This window comes from Amblyraja radiata, chromosome 18 (genome assembly GCF_010909765.2).
Source record: "Amblyraja radiata isolate CabotCenter1 chromosome 18, sAmbRad1.1.pri, whole genome shotgun sequence".
In the NCBI taxonomy this organism is placed as follows: Eukaryota; Metazoa; Chordata; class Chondrichthyes; order Rajiformes; family Rajidae; genus Amblyraja; species Amblyraja radiata.
In genome coordinates, this window is record NC_045973.1 from 38,059,098 (window position 1) to 38,081,042 (window position 21,945).

Genomic DNA, 21,945 nt, shown 5'->3' on the forward strand with positions numbered 1-21,945 from the left:
AAAATGCTGGAGAGAAGGAATGGGTGACATTTCGGGTCGAGACCCTTCTTCAGACTTGAGAGTCAGGGGAGAGGGAGACGTAGAGATATGGAAGAGTAAGTTGTGAAAACACCGATCAAAGGGGACGATGATCAGGTAATGTAGAATGGTACATTGTTAGCTGAGGGGAAGGTGGCAACGTGGCATATAATCAGTTAAATTTAATCGGGGCATTTAAGAGAACTAACATGGGGAGGAATGGAGAGAGAGGGAAACCAAGGGCTACTTGAAGTTAGAGAAATCAATATTCATAGCATTGAGGTGTAAGCTGCCCAGGTGAAATATGAGGTGTTGTTCTTCCAATTTGTGTTGTGCTTCACTCTTGGCAGTGGGGGAGGCCCAGGACAGAAATGTTAGTATGGGAAGGGGAGCTAAAGTGTTTAGCAACCGGGAGATCAGGTAGGCTTATGCGGACTGAGCGGAGGTGTTCATCAAAACGATCGATGAGCCTGAGCTTGGTCTCGACGATATATAGGTATCCACACCTGGAACAGCGGATCCAGTAAATGTTGGAGGAGGTGCAAGTGAATCTCTGCCTCACCTGAAAGGACTGTCGGGGTCCTTGGACTGAGTCGAGGGAGGAGGTTTAGGGGCCAGTGTTGCATCTCCTGCGATTGCAGGGGAAAGTACCTGGGGAGGGGGTGGTTTGGGTGGGAAGGGACGAGTTGACCCGAGAATTGCGGAGGGAATGTTGTCTGCGGAAAGGGGAGGAGATTGGAAGATGTGGCTGGTGGTAGGATCCTGTTAGAGGTGGCGAAAATGTTGGAGGATTATGTGCTGTAGGGTACGGCTGATGAGATGAACGATGAAGACTAGGGGGACTCTGTGCATGTTGCAACTGGGGGGGTGGGGAAGCAAGAGCGGAGCAGCGGGGTACAGAGGAGACCCGTGTGTGGACCTCATCTATGATGGATGAGCTTCTTGATTAGTAAGTGTGTCAAAGGTTATGGGAGAAACGCAAGAAATGTGGTTGAGAGGGAAAAATAGATCAGCCATGATCGAATGTCAAAGCAGAGTCCATGGGCCAAATGGCCTAATTCTACTCCCTGTCTTATGAACAGGATAATAATTTGTCTTAACATCATGTTTTACACAGACGTTATGGGCCGAAGCGCCTGTTCCTGTGCTGTACTGTAATATTTCTAAACATGGTTAACTCTAAACCACCTAGTTTGTATTTAAGCAGTAATATGAGGAGAAGCCCACTGTTTCTCGTAGATGGTGTATGTCCATCAAATAGGAAGTGTTGGGAGAAAGTCTTCATTGTGTTTGGGGATGTGCAGTAACTGGCTTTGTCAGCAAAGCCCACATCCAGGTGAAGTTGTGAAAAGAATCAAGGCGTTCATGTAGTTGAAGCTACTGAACTGGACTACCTATGAACACCAACAATAACTAAATAAATCATCAGAACATCAGAGGATCCCTGTGAAGAACTGCTCCTATGTGGTGGACATCCAGAGAAGGCCTTATTAACATATTGCATGCAATGTCAGCCAGATGTGACCAATGACCTGTTAGCCTCCACTAGAAATACCTGTTATCATAGTTTCCACTGGCAGCCAATATTCATATTTACGAATTAATCTCATGGTTTGTGTTTTCAGATTGAAAGCCTGGATGCCCGTGGTATTCAGCTTGGAGCACTGTTTATGAGTGGGGTGGATATGGCACTTTTTGCAAATGATGCATGTGGGCAGCCAATTCCATGGGAGCACTGCTGTCCATGGATGTACTTCGATGGGAAACTTTTCCAAAGCAAGCTTATAAAAGTGAGCCGGGAAAAGATACCCTTGATTGACCTCTGCGATGGTCAGGTATGGATTGTAATAAATGTACACTGAGCAAATAACTTTAATGCTTAAAAATAAGTGATGAATAAAAACAATTATTTAAATATATGTGGTTGGAAAAATATGGTTTATTTGGCCTTTTTTGTAATTATGTACTTTTTAAATTAGTGCCTTGTTTGGATTTATCTTCAATAATATTGAGGAATACATCCCCAGGAATAAAAGCAGTGATGGGGTCTGTGATAAAACAAATCATTAAGGCATTAGAAATGGTGAAATGCATTACTGATGGAAACCTAGGACAAAATGTGACATCTCTGCTGCCATGTTGGAATTTGTGCCAAACCCTGCCCACCCCATTACTGCAGCCTGCTGTACCAGGAATCCAGAGAGAATCCAACAATGAATCACTCTGCGGGAGCTGCCTGTAAGCACTCATGTTTGTGGGCTGGGGTGTGTAGGTTGGTCACTCAGCATTGATGGCCAAGATCAGTGCAGGCTATTTTGGGGAATTTTTCAGAAGCTGCTCTATGTATAATAGATACCCATCCAAAGGATGGCTGTTGAGAGAGACTGTAGAATTCAGATGGTCTAGAAACACATGGATCATAATATATAGGAGCGGAATTAGGCCATTTGACCCATCAATTCTCTGATCTATTCCGAGAGGACTAAAATATAAACTGATATTGAGGACTGATCTATTTTCCCCTCTCAACCCTATTCTCCTGCCTTTTCCCCTCTCCAACGTCAGTGGATCCTTCCTCAGATATGGGACCAAAAACCGCTCACAATATTCCAAATGTGGTTTGACCAGTGCCTTATCAAGCCTCAGCGGGCATTCTTGCTTTTATAATCTAGCCCTCTCAAAATGAATGCTAACATTTACCAATGTGGACTAATTCAGGACAAGAGGATTAAAAGGGGCAGAATTTGTTAGATTTATCCAAGAAAGTTTCTTTAAATGGTATGTGGATAGTCCTACAGGAGGGATCATACTGGCTAGGTGGCTGGTGTTATGGTGGAAGAGCAGTTAGGAGATGGTGACCATAACTCCATAAATGTTAAGATTGTTTTGAATAGGTACAGGTCTGGATATTGGGGCAAGGCAAATTACAGTGACCCCACATTTCACCTGCCCAACCGATCAACATCATGCTGCAATGTTTGATAACCATCTTCACTATCTACAATACCACCCACTTTAGTGTAATCCACAAACTTGCTAATTGTGCTTTGTACGTTCTCATCCAAATCATTGATATAGATGACAAACAGCAATGGGCCCAGCACCAAACCCGGAAACACACCACTAGTCCCGGGCCTCCAGTTCGATAAACAACCTTCCACCATCAACCTCTGCCTCCTTCCATGAAGCCAATTTTCTGTTCATTCAGCTATCTCTCCTTGGATCCCATGGGATCTAATCTTCCAATGCAGCTTAACATGTGGAACCTTGTCAAATGCCTTGTTGAACTCCATATATGCTTTTATATCAACCTTTTTGGTCACATCTTCAAAAAACTCAAATCATTTTTTTGAGAGATTTCCCACTTACAAAACCGCCCTAACTATCCCTGACAACACCAACATCTGAGGAGTTGCAGGCAGTAATGAAGGCTGTCCAAGTTTACAGTGGGACATAGATTAGCTGCAGAATGGTGGAGAAATGTCAGCTGGAGATTAATCGGAACAATTATGAGGTGTTGCACTTCGGGAAGGTGAATGTAAGTTATTAGCAATACAGTTAATAGCAAGACCCTTAACACCATTGATTCATAAAGTGATCTTGGGGTGCAAGTCCATAGCTCCCTGCAAGTGACAACACTTGAATAGAGTTGTGAAGAAAGCATGTGGTATACGTGCCTTCATTGACTGGGGCATCGTATAAGAGTAAAAAAGTAATGAAGCAGCTTTATAGAACTTGTTTTGGCTGCAATTGGAGTATTGTTTCCCATTACCAGAAAGATGTGGGTGATTTGGAGAAGGCGCAGAAGAGATTTACCAGAATACTACCTGGATTAGAAGGTATTTGCTATAAGGAGAAAGAAGGAGCTGTGTGGAGGAGAGCTCAAAAACAAAATTCCAAACAAGACAATGCATTGCCTATTACAAAAAAAAGACACAACGTGCTGGAGTAACTCAGCGGGTCAAGCAGCATCTGTGGAGAACACAGATAGGTGACGCTTTGGGTTGAGAATCAGTCTGAAGAAAGGTCCCGACCCAAAATGTCACCTATCCATGTTCTCTAGAGATGCTGTGTGACCCACTGAGTTACTTCAGCACGCTGTGTCTTTTTTTGTTAAAAGGAGAGGTTGAACAAACTTGGAGGTGAGGGGAAGCCTGATAGAAGTGTATACAATTTATGAGAGACATATATAGTGTAGACAGTTTAAAAAAAAGGTGAGAGGAGCAAAGTTTAAAAAAGGTGTATGGGCAAGTTTTATACACTGAGAGTGGTGGGTGCCTGGGACACACTGCTAGGGGGTGGTGGGGGCAGCTCCAATAGTGGCATTTAAAAAGGCTTTTTCATAGGCACATGGATATGCAGAGGAGGAGGGGGGGGGGGTGATAATCATCACTTCAGGCAAAGGAGAATAGTGTAAATTGGCACCATGTTCTCATGGACGTTGCGGGCTTATTCCTGCACTGAACGGCCTGTTCCTGCCTTCTACGCCTCCAGATTCAGGGACAGTTTCTTCCCAGCTGTTATCAGGCAACTGAATCATCCTACTGCAACCAGAGAGCAGTGCTAAACTACTATTCTACCTCTTTGGTGACCTCGGACTGTCTTTGATTGGACTTTGCTGGCTTTACCTTGCACTGAATGTTATTCCTTTTTCATGTATGTATGCACTGTAAATGGGTCGATTGTTATGTATTTTCTTTCTGCTAACTGGTTAGCACGTAACAAAAGCTTTTCACTGTACCTCGGTACATGTGACAGTAAGCTAAACTGAACCGTTGTACGTTCCGAACTTGCAGATGTCAAAAATCTGAATCCGGGGGGGGAAGGAACACTCATCAGCTCAGGCAAAATGCAGAGAAATGCAAGATTAACGTTTGAGTTCAGTGTTCAGAAGACCATCAGCCTGAAACGTTCTGGTTCCCACAGCCTGACAGGAATTTCTAGCTTTTAATGTTTACAAATCAAAATATTGGAGACTATATCAGTTTGAGTTACAAAATAATAGAGCACTTTTGTTGTACATACACTCGTGTATATGCTACTGTTTATCTTTTATTTATTGAATATTATTTGGCATTCTAGAATAAAAATAATATTTTATGATTGATTCTAGGCTGATCAAGCTACAAAACTTGAAAAGATGCGTCAGAGTATTGTGGAAGGCTTAAACCTTTCCAGGCAAAGTCATCCTATTGCTTATCCTCCTCCAGCACCCATGCATTTTTATCAAGCTGCAGTTTACCCACGACATCTTGGACCAATTCTGTCACATCATAATAGAGGACGAGGTGTGGGTGGTAAGTAGCATTGTTGTTTTGTCTATACTGAATATTGGAATTACAGCAAAGTGTTCTCGCCCACCAAGGTGCTACATCTACACTATTTCCATATCCCTCTAAGCCTTTCATATTGATGTACCTGTTCAAAAGTATTTTAAATTTACTCATAGTATCTGCCTAGTCTAAGCTTGTTTATCAAGAATTCGGTATTTGCAGCCATATCAAAGGCAATACCTTGCAACAAACACCTAAATCTTTGGAGTTGCCTGAAGCCAATCTTGGCAGATCGACCCATTTCTGTTTTCTAACCTATATCAGGTGATGACCATTGGTTCTGATTTTATTAATGCTATCTAGTATTTTAAATGAACAAAAATCCAAATCAGTCTGAGCATCAGGTAATACTTGAATGTCACTTTCACACAACTACTTAGCTACATGTTTGCTTCCACATGTGATTGCATAATTTTTTGTCAAGAATATTGCTCAACTTCTCTTCTGCATCTTTAGTACATTGATATTACTGATTTCTATTTGATATAAATGTAACAGTGCTAAATAATACATTGAATTACTATGTTGAACAGTTGAGTTTCATTTTTAATCCAGTCTAGTTTTATATGACCATACATGTATGGTAACTGTAAATGTCTTAATTTTGTATAGACACTAGGGGCAATTCAGTTCAAAATGTTAGTTTGCAGTGCAGAACTGATTTTAATTGATTAGGAATATTATTTGTGCTACAGGAATGAGTGATGAAAGAGTTAAAAGAAGTTAGAACATATACAGTAAATGGTAGGGGGCTAAAGATTGGTGATGAAAAGAGGGACCTTGGGTTCAAATCCATAGTTTCCTGAAAGCAGCAACACAGATAGATAGATTAAAAGATACAGCATGGAAACAAGCCCTTCAGCCCACCGAGTCCATGCCAACCATCGATGGTTCTAAGTTTTTACTTTTCGCATCGATTCCCCACACACGAGGGGCAATTCACAATGGCTAATTACCTTACAAAGCTGCACATCTTTGAGATGTGGGAGGAAACTGGAGCACGGAGGGACAGCGCACAAACAGCACCCAAGGTCAAGGTCGAACCTGGGTCTCTGATGCTGTGAAGCAGCGGATCTATCAGCTGCACCACTGGTCCACCCTCATAGGGTAATGATGAAGGCATGTGGAAAGCTTGCCTTTATAAATTGGGTACTGAGTATACAAATTGGGGCAGTTCTGGCTACCACACTGTAGGCAATATATGGTGAGTACAGAGGAGAATTTCCTGGATTGGTGGACTTTATTTCTGGGGAGTGTTTGTATAGGCTGGATTTACTTTATCTGGAGCGAAGAAGGCTGAGGGATAACTAGATAGAGGTACGTAAGATTGTGGGAGGCAGAGATAGGGTAGATATAATCTTTTTCCCCCATGGTAGGGTATCAAAAACAAGAATGCTTAAGTTTACAGTGAAAGAGATTTGAGGGGAAAGGTGCATGCACATTGAGAGTGATTCCTATCTGGAACTCACTCCCTGAGAAAGTGATGGAATCAAATACAATCACTGTGTTTAACATTTAGCCATGCACTTTAAAAGACATGCACAGGATAGGTTTAGAAAGCTATTGGGCCAAACTCAGGCAGGTGGTACTAATGTAGAGGGGGATAGACACAAAATGCTGGAGCAATTAAGTAGGACAGGCAGCATGTCTGGAGAGAAGGAATGGGTGACGTTTTGGGTCAAGACCTTTTTCTCTAGTGTAGATGGGGCATGTTGGCCAGCGTGTTGGACTGAAGGGCCTGCTTCCAAGCTGTACGACTCAACTACACTTAAATGTGGACCTAATGCAGGCTGATGTGATTAATGTCGTTGGGCCTGGATATGGTTATTGCCTCTCTCTGCTGCACCCATCAATCTGTAGTAGTTTATTCTTAATAAAGCTTGTTTTTCAATTATTTTTCTCAAAAAAACGAGCATTTACCTGCCTTTGGGGGGTAATCAAAGGTGGAAGAAGGACCGGTTTTAAAATCAGTTTTGAAAAATTAGAAGCCACTTAAATTACTGTTTCTACATGGTAAATTATCTGGTTAGGGATAATCCATCTAGGATTATGTAGGATTTCATTGCCTTACATTATAGGCAATGAAATTGAGAAGGCCGAGTCTATTGGTAACAGTATAACGTTCTTCAGCAGTGTGTGAAAGGATACTAAAGATGTAGTAACACATAATTTATGCAATTTTTGAATTTATACTTGCAGAGCATGGCCATTAATTTTCTATATTTTGACCTCCAGGCATTTTCTTTTCAGTTTGGTAATTCTTTGACCAGTTTATCAAAGGTTTGTCGATACAGTTTTATATTTTCCATCCTCATTTTGATCTACTAAAGTATACTATGCACATTAATCACTCCTTTTCCATTTGCAGGTGTTCAGCCAATGCCCTCTCAAGGAGGAAAGCTGGAGATTGCAGGGACAGTTGTGGGCCAATGGGCAGGGAGCAAGCGTGGGCGCGGCAGAACGGCCTTCCCTCTTCAAGTTGTTTCCGTGGGGGGCCCAGCCAGAGGGTATGTTGACCACGAGAGATGTAACAGAGTCCACTCAATAGTCTTAGAGTTTGAATTCATGACACAAAGCATTTAACTGAATCAAAGTAAAAGCAAACAAAACATAATGGATTTTACTGCACAATGAGGTTGTACTTGCTCTATTTCTAAGAAACTGGACAGAATTCAAGTAATGGACATAGGACAAGGAACAATGCAGCACTGAGGCAGGCTCTTTGGACTATAATTTACAGTCGAGGAGGTACTCAACATCCTTATCGTGTATGAAGATAGATAAATCTCCCAGGCCTGGAGCTGTGGGAATCTGGAGAAGAAATTGCAGGTACCCTGGCTGAGATATATGAATCATCGTTAGACACGGGTAGGGTGCTGGAAGACTGGAGTGTGGCCTGGGAACCACAGACCAGTGAGCCTAACATTGGTGGTAGGCAAGTTATTGTAGAGGATTCTGAGTGATAATATATATACGCATTTGGATTGACGGGCTGATTAAGAATAATCACCATGGTTTTGTTTGTGGGAGATCATGTCTTATGAATCTTTTTTGAAGAAGTAACTAAAAAGGATGATTAGTTAACTTCTAAATACATATAAAAAATACTAATATAATAGATGTATGGAGATCTGCTAATCCAGTTGGAAGGGAATACTCGTTTTACTCTTCGGTACATAAAACTTATTCAAGAATTGATTATTTTTTTTTCGTGGATATGAAATTAATGCCATATACAAACAATCCAACATACCACATTAGTAGTATCTCAGATAGAAAATAGAAATAATTTTATTGCCACACAACCAAGGTCGGTGGTATTTGGGTTGCCAGCAGCGGTACAATAATAAAGAACACAACCACATTAAAATTTTACACAAACATCCACCACAGCGTTCATCACTGTGGTGGAAGGCACAGAGCTTGGCCAGTCCTCCTCCATTTCCCCCCGTGGTCGGGACCACCACCCTCCACAGCCGTTGCTGCGGGCGTCCAGATGGTAAGGGACAAAGTCAAAGTCAAGGTGAGTCCAGGATCGGCTCTTCCCAACCAGAGACCGTGGCTTCAGGCTGGTGTAGGCCGCAGGCCGGCGGTCAAAGTTTTAAAGTACCTGCCGTGCCGCAGCCGGAAGCACCACAGTCTGCAGGGCCGGCGGTCGAAGCTCCCCTCCTGGGGTGATGTTATGTCCATACCGCACCCGCGGTAGAAGATGGCCGCGGGCCGGCGGTGGAAGCTTCTTCCACCCGGGTCCCCAACGTGAGATCCCGGGCTGTAGACGCCGCACCAGCTGGAGTTCTGCAGACCGCTGCTTCAGGCTGCCGGCTGCCGCGGGCCAGCGTAACGGAGCGCTCCCCTCCAGCGAGGTCTCACCCGCTACGCGCCGAGAGTCCACGCTGTGCCCGCCGCTGAAGCTCCGGGCGCGTCTCCGGGAAAGTCGGCGCCGATCCATGCTGTTAGGCCACGGGGGAGGCGGCCTGAAAAAGTCGCCTCTCCATGGAAGAGGCGGCCGAAACGGTTTCCCCCTTACCCCCCCACACCACCCCCCACACATAACACACAAGATCACTCTCCGTTGACATTTTCAGTAAAATTTGAGGGAATGCCGGGTGAACAATCTTTTTGGAGGTTTAATACACATATTTTAAATGACGTGCAAGGCTATCAATATTTAAAACAACAAATGAATTTTTTTTTTCGATACAAATGATACACCAGGTACTTCGCCTTCTTTATTATGGGAAACTTTTAAGGCATTTATGAGAGGAATTATAATTTCATATCAAAGTTTTCAAAATAAAAAGAATAACAACAAATGTTGTTAGAACAAGAAATCAGAGAGTTAGAGTTAGATAATGCTAAAGATTCCACGACAGATAAACACAATAAGATAATATTACTGAAATTTAAACTTAATCGAATTTTATCGGCAAGAGTAATAAGACTATTCCAAATTACAAAACAGGAACATTTTGCGTTTAGTGACAAACCACATAAGCTTTTAGCTCGCCAATTGAAAAAACAAGAAAAGGAAAATACTATAACCAAAATTAAATCAGAGAAAGGTGAATTACTAATACTACCTAAAGATATTAATAATAGATTTGCTCAATTTTACCAAAACTTATATACATCTAAAATTAAAATAGAAGATAGTAAAATTAATTTTTTTTTAGATAATTGTAATCTTCCAAAACTGGACCTTTTGGAACAAGAGGAACTTGGAGCTCAAATTACAATCAAAGAAATAGGTGAAACAATAAAATCGTTGAAAAATGGTAAGACACCGGGACCAGATGGTTTTAGTAATGAATTTTATAAAAAATTTCATGAGATAACGACCCCTTATTTATTTAATTTATACTCCCATGCTTTTAAAGAAAACAAACTACCTGAAACACTAACAGAATCAACTATTACGCTTATTCCAAAAAAAGATAAAGATTTAGAAGATCCGGGCTCATACAGAGCTCTATCACTTTTAAATACAGATCAGAAAATCTTAGCAAAGACTTTAGCAAGAAGATTAAGCAAATATATTAGTAAATTGATAAACCCTGATCAAGGGGTTTATACCCAAAAGATACTCATTTAATAATTTGAGACGTCTGTTTAATATAATGTACTCGCATAAAGTAGAGGAAGAAGATATATCAATTATTTCTTTGGATGCAGAGAAAGCATTTGATCAGGTAGAGTGGCAATACTTATATAAAGCACAAATACACAACCTTTTATCCGAAAGCCTTGGGACCAGACACTTCTCGGATTTTGGAAATTTTCGGATTTCGGAATGGAAGATTTTTAGCGTAGATTAGGTAGGTAGCGCGGGCGGCTTGAAAAGTCTGGAGCGGCTGCCTCCTCCCGGGAGACCGGGGAATCATTGTAAATCATTGCTTAAATGTTAGTCAGTTAGTTTGGAGGGATTTTATGTGGTGGGGGGGTGAAGGGGGAAACTTTAATTCTTAGTCCCCTACCTGGTCGGAGAGGTGGGGAGCGGGCAATGCCTTACCAGGTCGCCGTGCAGTAAGCTCCGGAACGCTGTGGCCGCCGACTCCCAACATCGCGGAGCTGGGGCTGCGGGCGTGCGGCCGTGGGCGGGGCCGGTTGGAGCTCCGACCCCGGCGAACTCTACCCCTGGCTGCGCGGCGCTCCAAATCCAGCGCCGCCCGCGGCCGGACGCCCGCAGCCCCAGCTCCGCGATGTTGGGAGTCGGCGGCCACAGCGCTGGGATACCAGCGGGGAGCGGGCAATGCCTTACCGGGTCGTCGTGCGGTAAGCTCTGGAGCGCTGTGGCCGCCGACTCCCAACATCGCGGAGCTGGTGCTGCGGGCGTCCGGCCACGGGCGGCGCTGGATTTGGACTATTACTAATTTTATTTGACTATAGATCACATAGAATTACAAAAAAACACTTACCAAAAGAGGTTGGGGGACTTTCACTTCCGAATTTTATGTATTATTACTGGGCAGTGCATATTAAGATAGAAACATAGAAACATAAAAAATAGGTGCAGGAGTAGGCCATTCGGCCCTTCGAGCCTGCACCGCCATTCAATATGATCATGGCTGATCATCCAACTCAGTATCCTGTACCTGCCTTCTCTCCATACCCCCTGATCCCTTTAGCCACAAGGGCCACATCTAACTCCCTCTTAATTTAAGAATATAATTTATTGGCTGGATAGTTCTAACCAACAGACAGAATGGATAAAAATGGAGAAAGAGGATTGTCATCCTTGTAATATAGGAACGATCCTCTTCTCCCCGAAAAAACTGAATAACACAATATATAAGAAGAACCCAATTATATATGGTACAATAAGAATTTGGAAACAAATAAAATTATCTTTAAAACTAAGAAATGTATCATTGTTAATGCCAATAGCGAATTTATTTAAACCATCTCTTTATTTAAACTTTATTTAAACCATCTCTTGTTGATAAAACATATAACCAATGGGAAAGTCTCGGAATTAGAAGGATCGGGGATATGTACGAAATGGGAAACCTACTATCATTCCAACAATTACAATTAAAATTTAAACTGAAAAACAACCAATATTTTAAATATCTTCAGATTTGCGATTTCATGAAAAAATATATACAAGGATATCAAAAAATAACTCCTGAATTATTGGAAGAAGCAATGAATATTGAAGCTGACTCACAAAAATTAATATCATATTTATATAATAGTATTCTAAATATAGACCTACCATCGACAGAGGTACTTAGAGAAGAGTGGGAACGGGAACTAATGATAAAAATTACGAGGGTTACATGGGAAAAGTATATTCACAAATGTTCGATTAATGTAAGACAATCTAATTCAATTTAAAATTTTAAATAGATTATATTATTCAAAAACAAGATTGAACAAATTTTATCCAAATATATCCCCCATTTGTGATAAATGTCTATCCCAAAACGCAACTATAACACACTCCTTAGTCTCCTGCACAAAACTTTATAGATTTTGGAGTGATATTTTCCAAATATTTACAAAATTATGCAAGCTAAGAATGGAACCTAATACTGAAATGATTATATTTGGAGTAATGGAAGATGGGAATAAATTGAACTCATCTCAAAATTTATTTTTTAACAATGGTTTAATAATAGCAAAAAAATTAATACTTAAATTTTGGAAAAATACATCAATACCAACGCTTAAAATGTGGATTGCAAATATGTTGGACACCGCACATCTAGAGGAAATGCGATTCCTCCTAATGGATAAATTAGACCAATTCATAACGAGTTGGTCTCCATTTGTCGTCTTCTTGGAATCATATGGTGCAACTCAATTGTAAAAACTAAATGTTTCAGGACTGGACGAGGGTTGGTCAAGATTATAAACAATGATCTCCTTTTTTCTCTTTTTTTTTTCTTTCTTTGTCTCCTCTTTTTTCTATTTCTTTTCCTCAACTTTCTTCACTCATTCGTCTTTCTTCTTTTTCTTTACACACTATATATCTCACGCTTTTCTATCCTTTACTATCTAATTTCTTTTTCTTATTCTAATCTTTCTTTAATATAACAAAAAAAAATAAGAAGCTGTACATAAAATATATTATGCAATATATATTAGGCACTTTGGTGCCATGTGATTGTACTTACTTCTAATAAAATAAAATATTAAAAAAAATAAAAAATAAAAAAAGGATGATTAGGGCAAACCCGTAGATGTTGTCTATATGGACCAGCAATGCCTTTGAGAAGGCTGCACTGGAAGGTTAGGTCGCTGGGGACTCGGGGAGAGCTGGCTAGAAAACTGATTTCATGGAAGGAACCAGAGGGTGATAGTGGAAGGTGTTTTTTTGGACTGCAGGCCTGTGACTAGTTGTGTGTCTCAACAATTGGTGCTGGCCCCATTGCCGTTTGTGTTTGTTATATCAATGATTTGGATGAGAACATAAAAGGCATGATTAGTATGTGTGCAGATTACACTAAAGTCTGAGGTATTGTAGATAGCGAAGATAGTTCTCAAAAATTACTTCAGGATCTTGATCAGTTGGGCAAGTGTGCTGAGGAATTGTAAATAAAGATTAATGCAAATAAGTACGAGGTGTTGCCAACAATACCAGTTTAACAAGAGGCTTTACTGCATACGTGTTGAAACTTAATAGTATCACAGGATCGTTCAAATCTTGTCCAGCTTGATGGGCGGGAGTGCTTTCAAAATCTCTATAATTATTTTAACTGTCGTACGATGACTGAAATCTCTCAATTTACTCAATGACAGCTAAAAGAAACTAGACAACTATTATTTTATACATAATGTTATCAGCGAACCAAACATTGCAGGCTTAGTTTAATTGTTGCAAAAACTAATCCAGCCCAGCACACAAAATTGAAACATGAAAATTGCCAATTGGGTAAGTCCTAAACTTTCGTTTACATTAGACTAAAAATTCAGTGTTTAAGTATGCTTTTGAGCACAGCTATGCCAGTATGTAATACTCATGCAATGAAATGTGGAGGACCACAAAATGCTGGAGGTCAGTGCCAGTTCATCTGCTTATTGCTCCATCAATTGTTGCACAGATGAGCCCTACAGTAGAGTTGTAACATGCTGATGATAGAGTCGTCATGCACTTTACATTGGGCACCTCAGCTTTACACAGTGACGTCATTCTTTTAAAGGGTGTACTAATCCTGGAAAAGGGGAAAATATAAACTTTATTGTATAGGAAGGAACTGCAGATGCTGGTTTATACCGAATATAGACACAAAATGCTGGAGTAACTCAGCGGGTCAGGCAGCATCTCTGGAGAAAAGGTTTCCAACCCAAGTTTCGGGTTGAGACCTTTTTTCAGACAGAGTCATGGGAGACCACAAAAAAAAGTAATTGATTATATTTAACATGGGTTTGACCATGTTTTACCTGCTGAAATGTGGATCAAAAGATCTGTGCCGAAAACATGCGATATGAAGATTGGCTGAAATGCTGACAGCATCAGCAAAGTCAATGGTAGAGAACAGATGCTGTCATCCTGAGAGGACTGCAGATTCACGACTGTAGATCTACCGCGTAGTGAGAGAGCCACTATTTAGAGTACCACACAGAAACCACCCCATCGGCCGACCACATCCATGCTGACATTTTTGTTCAGCTACACTGGACAGTTGGACAGACTTGGATTATTTTCTCTGGAACGGCAGAAGTTGCCGGCAGACCTGACGGGTATATAAAATGATGAGAGGCATAGATAGGATAGAGGGTCAGAATCATTTTCCCAGGACGGCAAAGTCAAATACTAGAGGGCATAACTTTAAGACGAGAGGGACAAAGTTTACTAGAGATCCGAGGGCACATTTTTTTACACAGAGGGTGGTGAGAGCTTGAACATGCTGTCGGTCGTGGTTGAAGCAGATACGATAGTGGCATTTAAGAGACTTTTGGATAGGCATACGGATATGGAGGGATATAGATTGCAGGCAGATGCAGTGCCCTCCGTAATATTTGAGACAATGACCCATCATGTATTTATTTGCCTCTGTACGCCACAATTTGAGATTTGTTACAAAAAAAATCACATGTGGTTAAAGTGCACATTGTCAGATTTTATTAAAGCCCATTTTTATACCTTTTGGTTTCACTATGTAGAAATTACAGCTGTGTTTATACACAGTCCCCCCATTTCAGGGCACCATAATGTTTGGGACACATCGCTTTACAGGGGTTTGTAATTGCTTAGGTGTGTTTAATTGCCTTGTTCATGCAGGTATAAGAGAGCTCTCAGCACCTAGTCTTTCCTCCAGTTTTTCCATCATCTTTGGAAACTTTTATTGCTATTTATAGCTGCAAAAATAGGATGGCCAGGTTACAGTTTGCCAAGTACTTAAAAAAGCAACCACAGTTCTGGAAAAATGTCTTGTGGAAAGATGAGATGAAGATTAACATATCAGAGTGATGGCAAAAGCAAAGTATGGAGGAGAGAAGGAACTGCCCAAGATCCAAAGCATACCACCTCATCTGTGAAACACGGTGGTGGGGGTGTAATGACCTGGGCATGTATGGCTGCTGAAGGTACTGGCTCACTTATCTTCATTAATGATACAACTGCTGATAGTAGTAGCATAATGAATTCTGAAGTGTATAGACACATCCTATCTGCTCAAGTTCAGACAAATGCCTCAAAACTCATTGGCCGTCGGTTCATTCTACAGCAAGACAATGATCCCAAACATACTGCTAAAGCAACAAAGGAGATTTTCAAAGCTAAAAAATTGTCAATTCAATCACCCAATTGAGCATGCCTTAATGCTGAAGAGAAAACTGAAGGGGACTAGCCCCCAAAACAAGCATGCTAAAGATGACTGCAATACATTGTCAGATTTTAATAAAAGCCACGTTTATACATTTTGGTTTCACCATGTAGAAATTACAGCAGTGTTTATACATAGTCCACCCATATCAGGGCACCATAATGTTTGGGACACAGCAATATCATGTAAATGGAAGTAGTCATGTTTAGTATTTTGTTGCATATCCTTTGCATGCAATGACTGCTTGAAGTCAGCGATTCATGGACATCACTAGTTGCTGGGTGTCTTTCTAATGATGCTCTGCCAGGCCTGTATTGCAGCCATCTTTAGCTTATGCTTGTTTTGGGGGCTAGTCCCTTCCAGTATATAAAAGGCATGCTCAATTGGGTTCAGATCGGATGATTGACTTGGCCACTCAAGAATTGACCATTCTTAGCTTTGAAAAGCATGCCCAGGGCATAACACCCCCACTGACCATTTTCCAGAACTGTGGTTGCTCTTTTAAGTACTTCTTGGGAAACTGTAACCTGGCCATCCTTTTTTTGTGGCTAACCAGTGGTTTGCATCTTGCAGCGTAGCCTCTGTATTTGTGTTCATGAAGTCTTCTGCGGACAGTGGTAATTGACAAATCCACTCCTGAAGAGTGTTTCTAATCTGTCGGACAGGTGTTTGGGGATTTTTCTTTATTATAGAGAGAATTCTTCTATCAGCTGTGGAGGTTTTCCTTGGTCTGCCAGTCCCTTTGTGATTAGTAAGCTCACCAGTGCTCTCTTTCTTCTTAATGATGTTCCAAAGAGTAGATTTTGGTAAGCCGAAAGTTTGGCTTTTGTCTCCAACAGTTTTATTCTTGTTTCTCAGTATCATAATGGCTTGTTTGACTTTCATTGGCACAACTTTGGTCCTCATGTTGATAAACAGCAATAAACGTTTCCAAAGGTGATGGAAAGGCAGGAGGAAAGATTAGGTGCTGAGAGCTCTCTTATTAAGGAGGATTAAGGAGGCAATTAAACACACCTGAGCAGTTACAAACACCTGTGACGCCATGTGTCCCAAACATTATGGTGCCCTGAAATGGGGGGGACTATGTTTAAACACAGCTATAATTTCTATATGGTGAAACCAAAATGTATAAAAATGGCCTTTAATAAAATCTGACAGAGGCAAATAAATAAATGATTAATCTTTGTCCCAAACATTATCCAAGGCACTGTATCTCTTCCTTGTTTCTTCTCCTGCGGTCAGGCAGTCAAAATGTTGTGTTGAGGCCATCAAGGCTTCCGATATAGAAGCCCCCGCTGGGCGATGGAAGATCCCGCCATCGTCCTGCGAACGGGCCAATTCAAGCCTTGCGATTCGGTGTGGACGAAGCTGCTGTTGCTGAAGCTCCTGAGAAGTCAGTAACCAACCAGCTCCCGATGTTACAGACCTCAGGGCCTGCGGCCAAAGCCTCGGCAAGTAGCCTCGCAGCCGCAATCACAGCTCCACCATAGCCTCCGAAAGTCAGCCAGCTCCGCGAGTCCACGGGCTCTGTGCCGGAGCCCTCAAGGTCAATCCCAGCTGGAGGTCGCCGAGCTCCTCGATGTTAGGCCGCAGCGCCAACGGAGATATGACACGGAAAAAAAGTTGCATCTCTGTTGAAGAAAGAGATAAAAAAGTTTCCCCCACCCCCACAATAATACACAACTAAAAATAGACTATTACATACATCTAACATTAACAATAAGACAAAGAAGGAAGAGAGACAGACACCCTGCAGGCGAGTCGCAGCTGCAGCACCACCACCACTACTTTTGTTGGTGCTATGTGATACTTTCCCATTGTTTTAGTCTGCTCCTGTTAAATGCATTTCATGCAGCTAAAATTGATACCTTTATTTTTAAAGACGTGCAAGAGGAATCATATCCAGCCCAGCTGCGAGCCGTTTCTGCAGAGGACCCAAGTACCACACTAAAAGTGCTGCTGTCTGGAATGTCAGAAATCAGGGGGTGAGCCACAAGAACATGTTGCTATTCCTTTTGTTAGAATGAAGCATATTGCCATTGATAGAAAACTGAATAACATCACATCCCATGGAACATAAAATGTTGAGGGTAATGTGGTATCACTGAAACTAAAGCAGGCCAGGTGTTCAACCTGCCATATATAGGAAGGATGTCATTAAGCTGGAAAGGTGCAGAGAAGATTTACAAGGATGGTGCCAGGACTCAAGGGCTGGAGCTCTTGGAAAAGGTTGGGCAGGCTTGGACCTTTATTCCTTGGAGCACTGGAGCCTGAGCGGTGATGTTAAAGAGGCATATAAAATCACGAGGGGAATAGATGGTGTGAATGCACAGTCTTTTATCCAGGGCAGGGAAATCAGGAACCCGGGGTCATAGGATTAAGGTGAGAGGGGCAAGATTAAGTAGGAACCTCAGGGGCAATTTCTTCACTCAGAGGGCGCTGAGTAAACAAGGTGTCAGAGGAGGTAGTGAGGCATGTACTATAACAGCATTTAAAAGAGACTAATAGGATAGGAAAGGTTTAGAGGGATATGAACCGAACGTGGGCACGTGCGACTGGCTTAGATGGGGTATGTTGGTTAGCATGGATGAGTTGGGCCGAAGGGCCGGTTTCCATGCTGTATGATTCTATGGCTCGTAACCACTGCTATACATTATTTAGTCTAATCTTTTCCAAACCTGGTGCTGCAACAGGATGTAAATGAGGCCATGAGTGATTGCACCTTTCTTATTTTTGAACTCTGCCCATATTTTCTCAGAGGATGACACAAAGTGCTGGACCCTTCTGCCAACCCGAAATGTCACCTATTTATGTTGTCCAGAAATGCTGGCTGACCCGCTGAGTTATATCACTTCACGTCGTTTACATTGTTGTTGTAAATCATCATTGTCACTTGTGTCTACTTATCTCAGAGGATGATCTCTTCAGCTTTTCCTCTCCGCCTGCTCCTCTATCATTCTCCCTCATTAGTAATGCAACTCCTCCACCTCTTTTACATCCCTCTCCATCGCATCTGAAACATTGAAACCCTGGAACATTGAGCAGCATTCCTGTCCCATAAGTCTCTGTAATGGTTATGAGTTTGGTACATAGTGATGAAGTGCTTTGAGGGGTTGGTTATGCTTGATATCAGCTCCTACCTTCACAAGGACCAGCGCCCACCACAATTTGCCTATCACCACAATATATGAACAGGGGACGCAATCTCACTGGTTCTCCACTCTGCACTGGACCATTTGAACACATACGTCAGGCAGTTGTTCATCGACTACATCTCTGAAGATATGTCCTGGACCCAGCACATTGATGCAATCATAAAGAAATTTTTTTTATTTGGCGAGAAATAGTATTGAGTAGGCTAATGGGACTGAAGGATGATAAATCCCCTGGGCCGGATGGATTGCATCCCAGGGTCCTCAGGGAGGTGGTTCTTGTAATAGTGGATGCAGTGGTAATCATTTTCCAATGTTCAATAGATTCAGGATCAGTTTCTGTGGATTGGAGGATAGCTAATATTATCCCACTTTTCAAGAATGGAGCGAGAGAGAAAACGGGGAATTACAGACCAGTTAGCCTGACTTTGGTGGTGGGAAAGATGCTGCAATCAATTATTAAAGATGTAATAGTGGGGCATTTGGATAGCAGTAAAATGATTAGTCCAAGTCAACATGGATTTATGAAAGGGATTTCATGCTTGACTAATCTTCTGGAATATTTTGAGGATGAGACAAGTAAAATGGATGAAGGGGAGCCAGTGGATGTAGTGTATCTAGACTTTTAGAAAGCCTTTGATAAGGTCCTGCACGGGAGACTGGTGACTAAAATTAGAGCACATGGTATTTGGGGTAGGGCGTTGACATGGATAGAAAATTAGTTTAAGAAGGAACTGCAGATGCTGGAAAATCAAAGTAGACAACAGTACTGGAGAAACTCAGCGGGTGCAGCAGCATCTATGGAGCGAAGGAAATAGGCAACGTTTTGGGCCGAAACCCTTCTTCAGTCTGACAAAAGAAATTCCTCCTCATCTCCATTCTAAAGGTACATCCTTTCATTCTGAGCCTGTGCCCTCTGGTCGTAGACTCTCCCACTGGTGGAAACATCCTTGCCACATCCACTCTATCCAGGACTTTCACTATTCAGTAAGTTTCAATGAGGTCCCCCCCCTCCTCCTTCTAAATTCCAGCGAGTACAGGCCCAGTGCCGTCAAATGCTCATCGTACGATAACCTAATAATTCCCGGGATCATTCTCATTAACCTTCTCTGGACCCTCTCCATTCCTCAGATATGGGACCCAAAACTGCTCACAATATTCCAAATGCAGTCTGACCAGTGCCTTATAAGACTTTGCCTCCATCACAGTGAGGATGTGCTTGGTGAACTCACTGTGGTGGATGTTTAATTTGTGTTTATTGTATGTTTTGTTTTTATTGGTTCTGTGTATGACTGCAGGCAACATAATTTCGTTCAGACCGAAAGGGGTGAATGACAATAAAGGAATCTAATCTAATTCTATTCTAAAACCTCAGCATTAAGAGCCCTGTTTTTATATTCTAATCCTCTTGAAATAAATGCATTTCATTTGCATTCCTTACTACCGATTCAACTTGCAAATTAACCTTTTGGGAATCCTGCACCAGCGCTCCCATATCCCTTTGCACCTCCAATTTCTGAATCTTTTTCTCATTTACAAATTGTCTACGTCTTTATTCCTGCTACCAAAATGCATGACTCCACACTTTGCTTTGCTATATTCCAACTGCCACTTCTCTGCCCACTCCTGACCTTTGCAAGCCCTTCAGCAGAGTCCCTGCTTTCTCTACAATACATGACCCTCCACCTATCTTCGCATCATCTGCAAACTTGGCCACAGGGCCTTCAATTCCGTCAACCAAATAATTGATATATACAACGTGAAGAGTAGCGGCCCCAGCACCGACCCCTGCAGAACTCAGAAACAGGCCCTTTGGCCCATCGAGTCCATGCCAACCATCGATCAAAAGTAAGCTCTATGTCATCTCACTTTTTCATTCACTCCCTACACACCAGGGGCAATATACAGGGCCAATTAACCTACAAACCTGCACATTTACAGAATTTAAAACTTCTCCACCTTCTGCACTCATGTACTAAGCCTGTATCATCTGCATCTAATGACACTTCTCTCCCCTTCAATAATGTTTCCTGATCTAATTCAAACCCTCGTCCATGATATCAGCAGAGGTGGATAAAAATGCTGGTCTTGGTTGGTGTGGCTTGCTGGCACTAGAACGTGCCTGACATTCTGAGACCTGGGTTATAATGTCCGTTACAGGACAAGAGATTTGTTTCTTTACTTCGGCAATGAACTTATGAAATTGTCTGCCATAGTAGGCAAGAGACTGGCTAAATCACCCAATGCATTTAAAAAGTTGGTAGATCTCAACTGAAAAGGCATAAATAGGTGGGGGGAGAGTGGAAATATAGTGTTGAGATGTTTATAGATGATCCCCCCCACCCCCACCCCCAATGAATCCACTAAGGGTCAACTGGCCGACCCCTGTGCTTACTGTTTATATCTGTACCATTAATATCCCAACCATGAAGAGTAATGACCCTAAAGGCATGATGGAATATCTGGCACCATTGCAAAACAGTGTGATGACATTTTTCTCTGATACACTGCATTTGTTTGCCAACATAATTACAATGGCCATTTTCTGAAGAATGTTCATCTATGATTGTGCTATCTCAATACTATATTTCCACTATTTCCATACTCAGATGCCTTTTAAGTTGAGAAATCTACCTATTTTTAAAAATATATTGTGATTTATCCATTATTTTTCTTTCCCTGAAATCTAGGCGTCATCGTTTTTTTAAAGAAGGTGCCCCAAATTGAACATAAAATGAAATCATTAAAAAGTGGTAATATTCATCGTGAATGATGCCTGGATTAAGATGTATTAGCTACAGGGAGATGTTGGACAGACTTAGATTGTTTCCTCCAGAATACCAGTAGGTGCGGGGAGCCCTGATAGAAGCAGATAAAATGAGAGGCATAGATAGGGTAGACTGTCTGAACCTTTTTCACAGGATGGAAAAATCAGATACTAGAAGGCATGGATTTAAGGTGAAAGGGGCAACATTTAAGGGAAATGTATGTGTATATTTGTTATCGCATATCCCACAGCCAACAATGGCCTATTGTGTGTCCCACATTTCCTTGATTATCATTTTTTTGCATATCTTCCATTCATTTCTCCTAACTACATCAACAGTGCATTCAGAAAGTATTCATAGCCCTTCACTTTTTGTTACGTTATAGCCTTATTCTAAAATGGAT

The 21,945-nt window shown here is 41.7% G+C and overlaps 1 protein-coding gene across 1 annotated transcript in view; it reads left to right on the forward strand.

Moving 5' to 3' along the window:
• fam120a (family with sequence similarity 120A) overlaps positions 1–21,945 on the forward strand; it is a 149,133-nt gene that overhangs the window by 114,644 nt on the left and 12,544 nt on the right. The window contains 4 exon segments of the mRNA XM_033037178.1: positions 1,644–1,853; positions 5,132–5,315; positions 7,720–7,858; positions 17,505–17,607. Coding sequence (XP_032893069.1) covers positions 1,644–1,853; positions 5,132–5,315; positions 7,720–7,858; positions 17,505–17,607 — 636 coding nt within the window.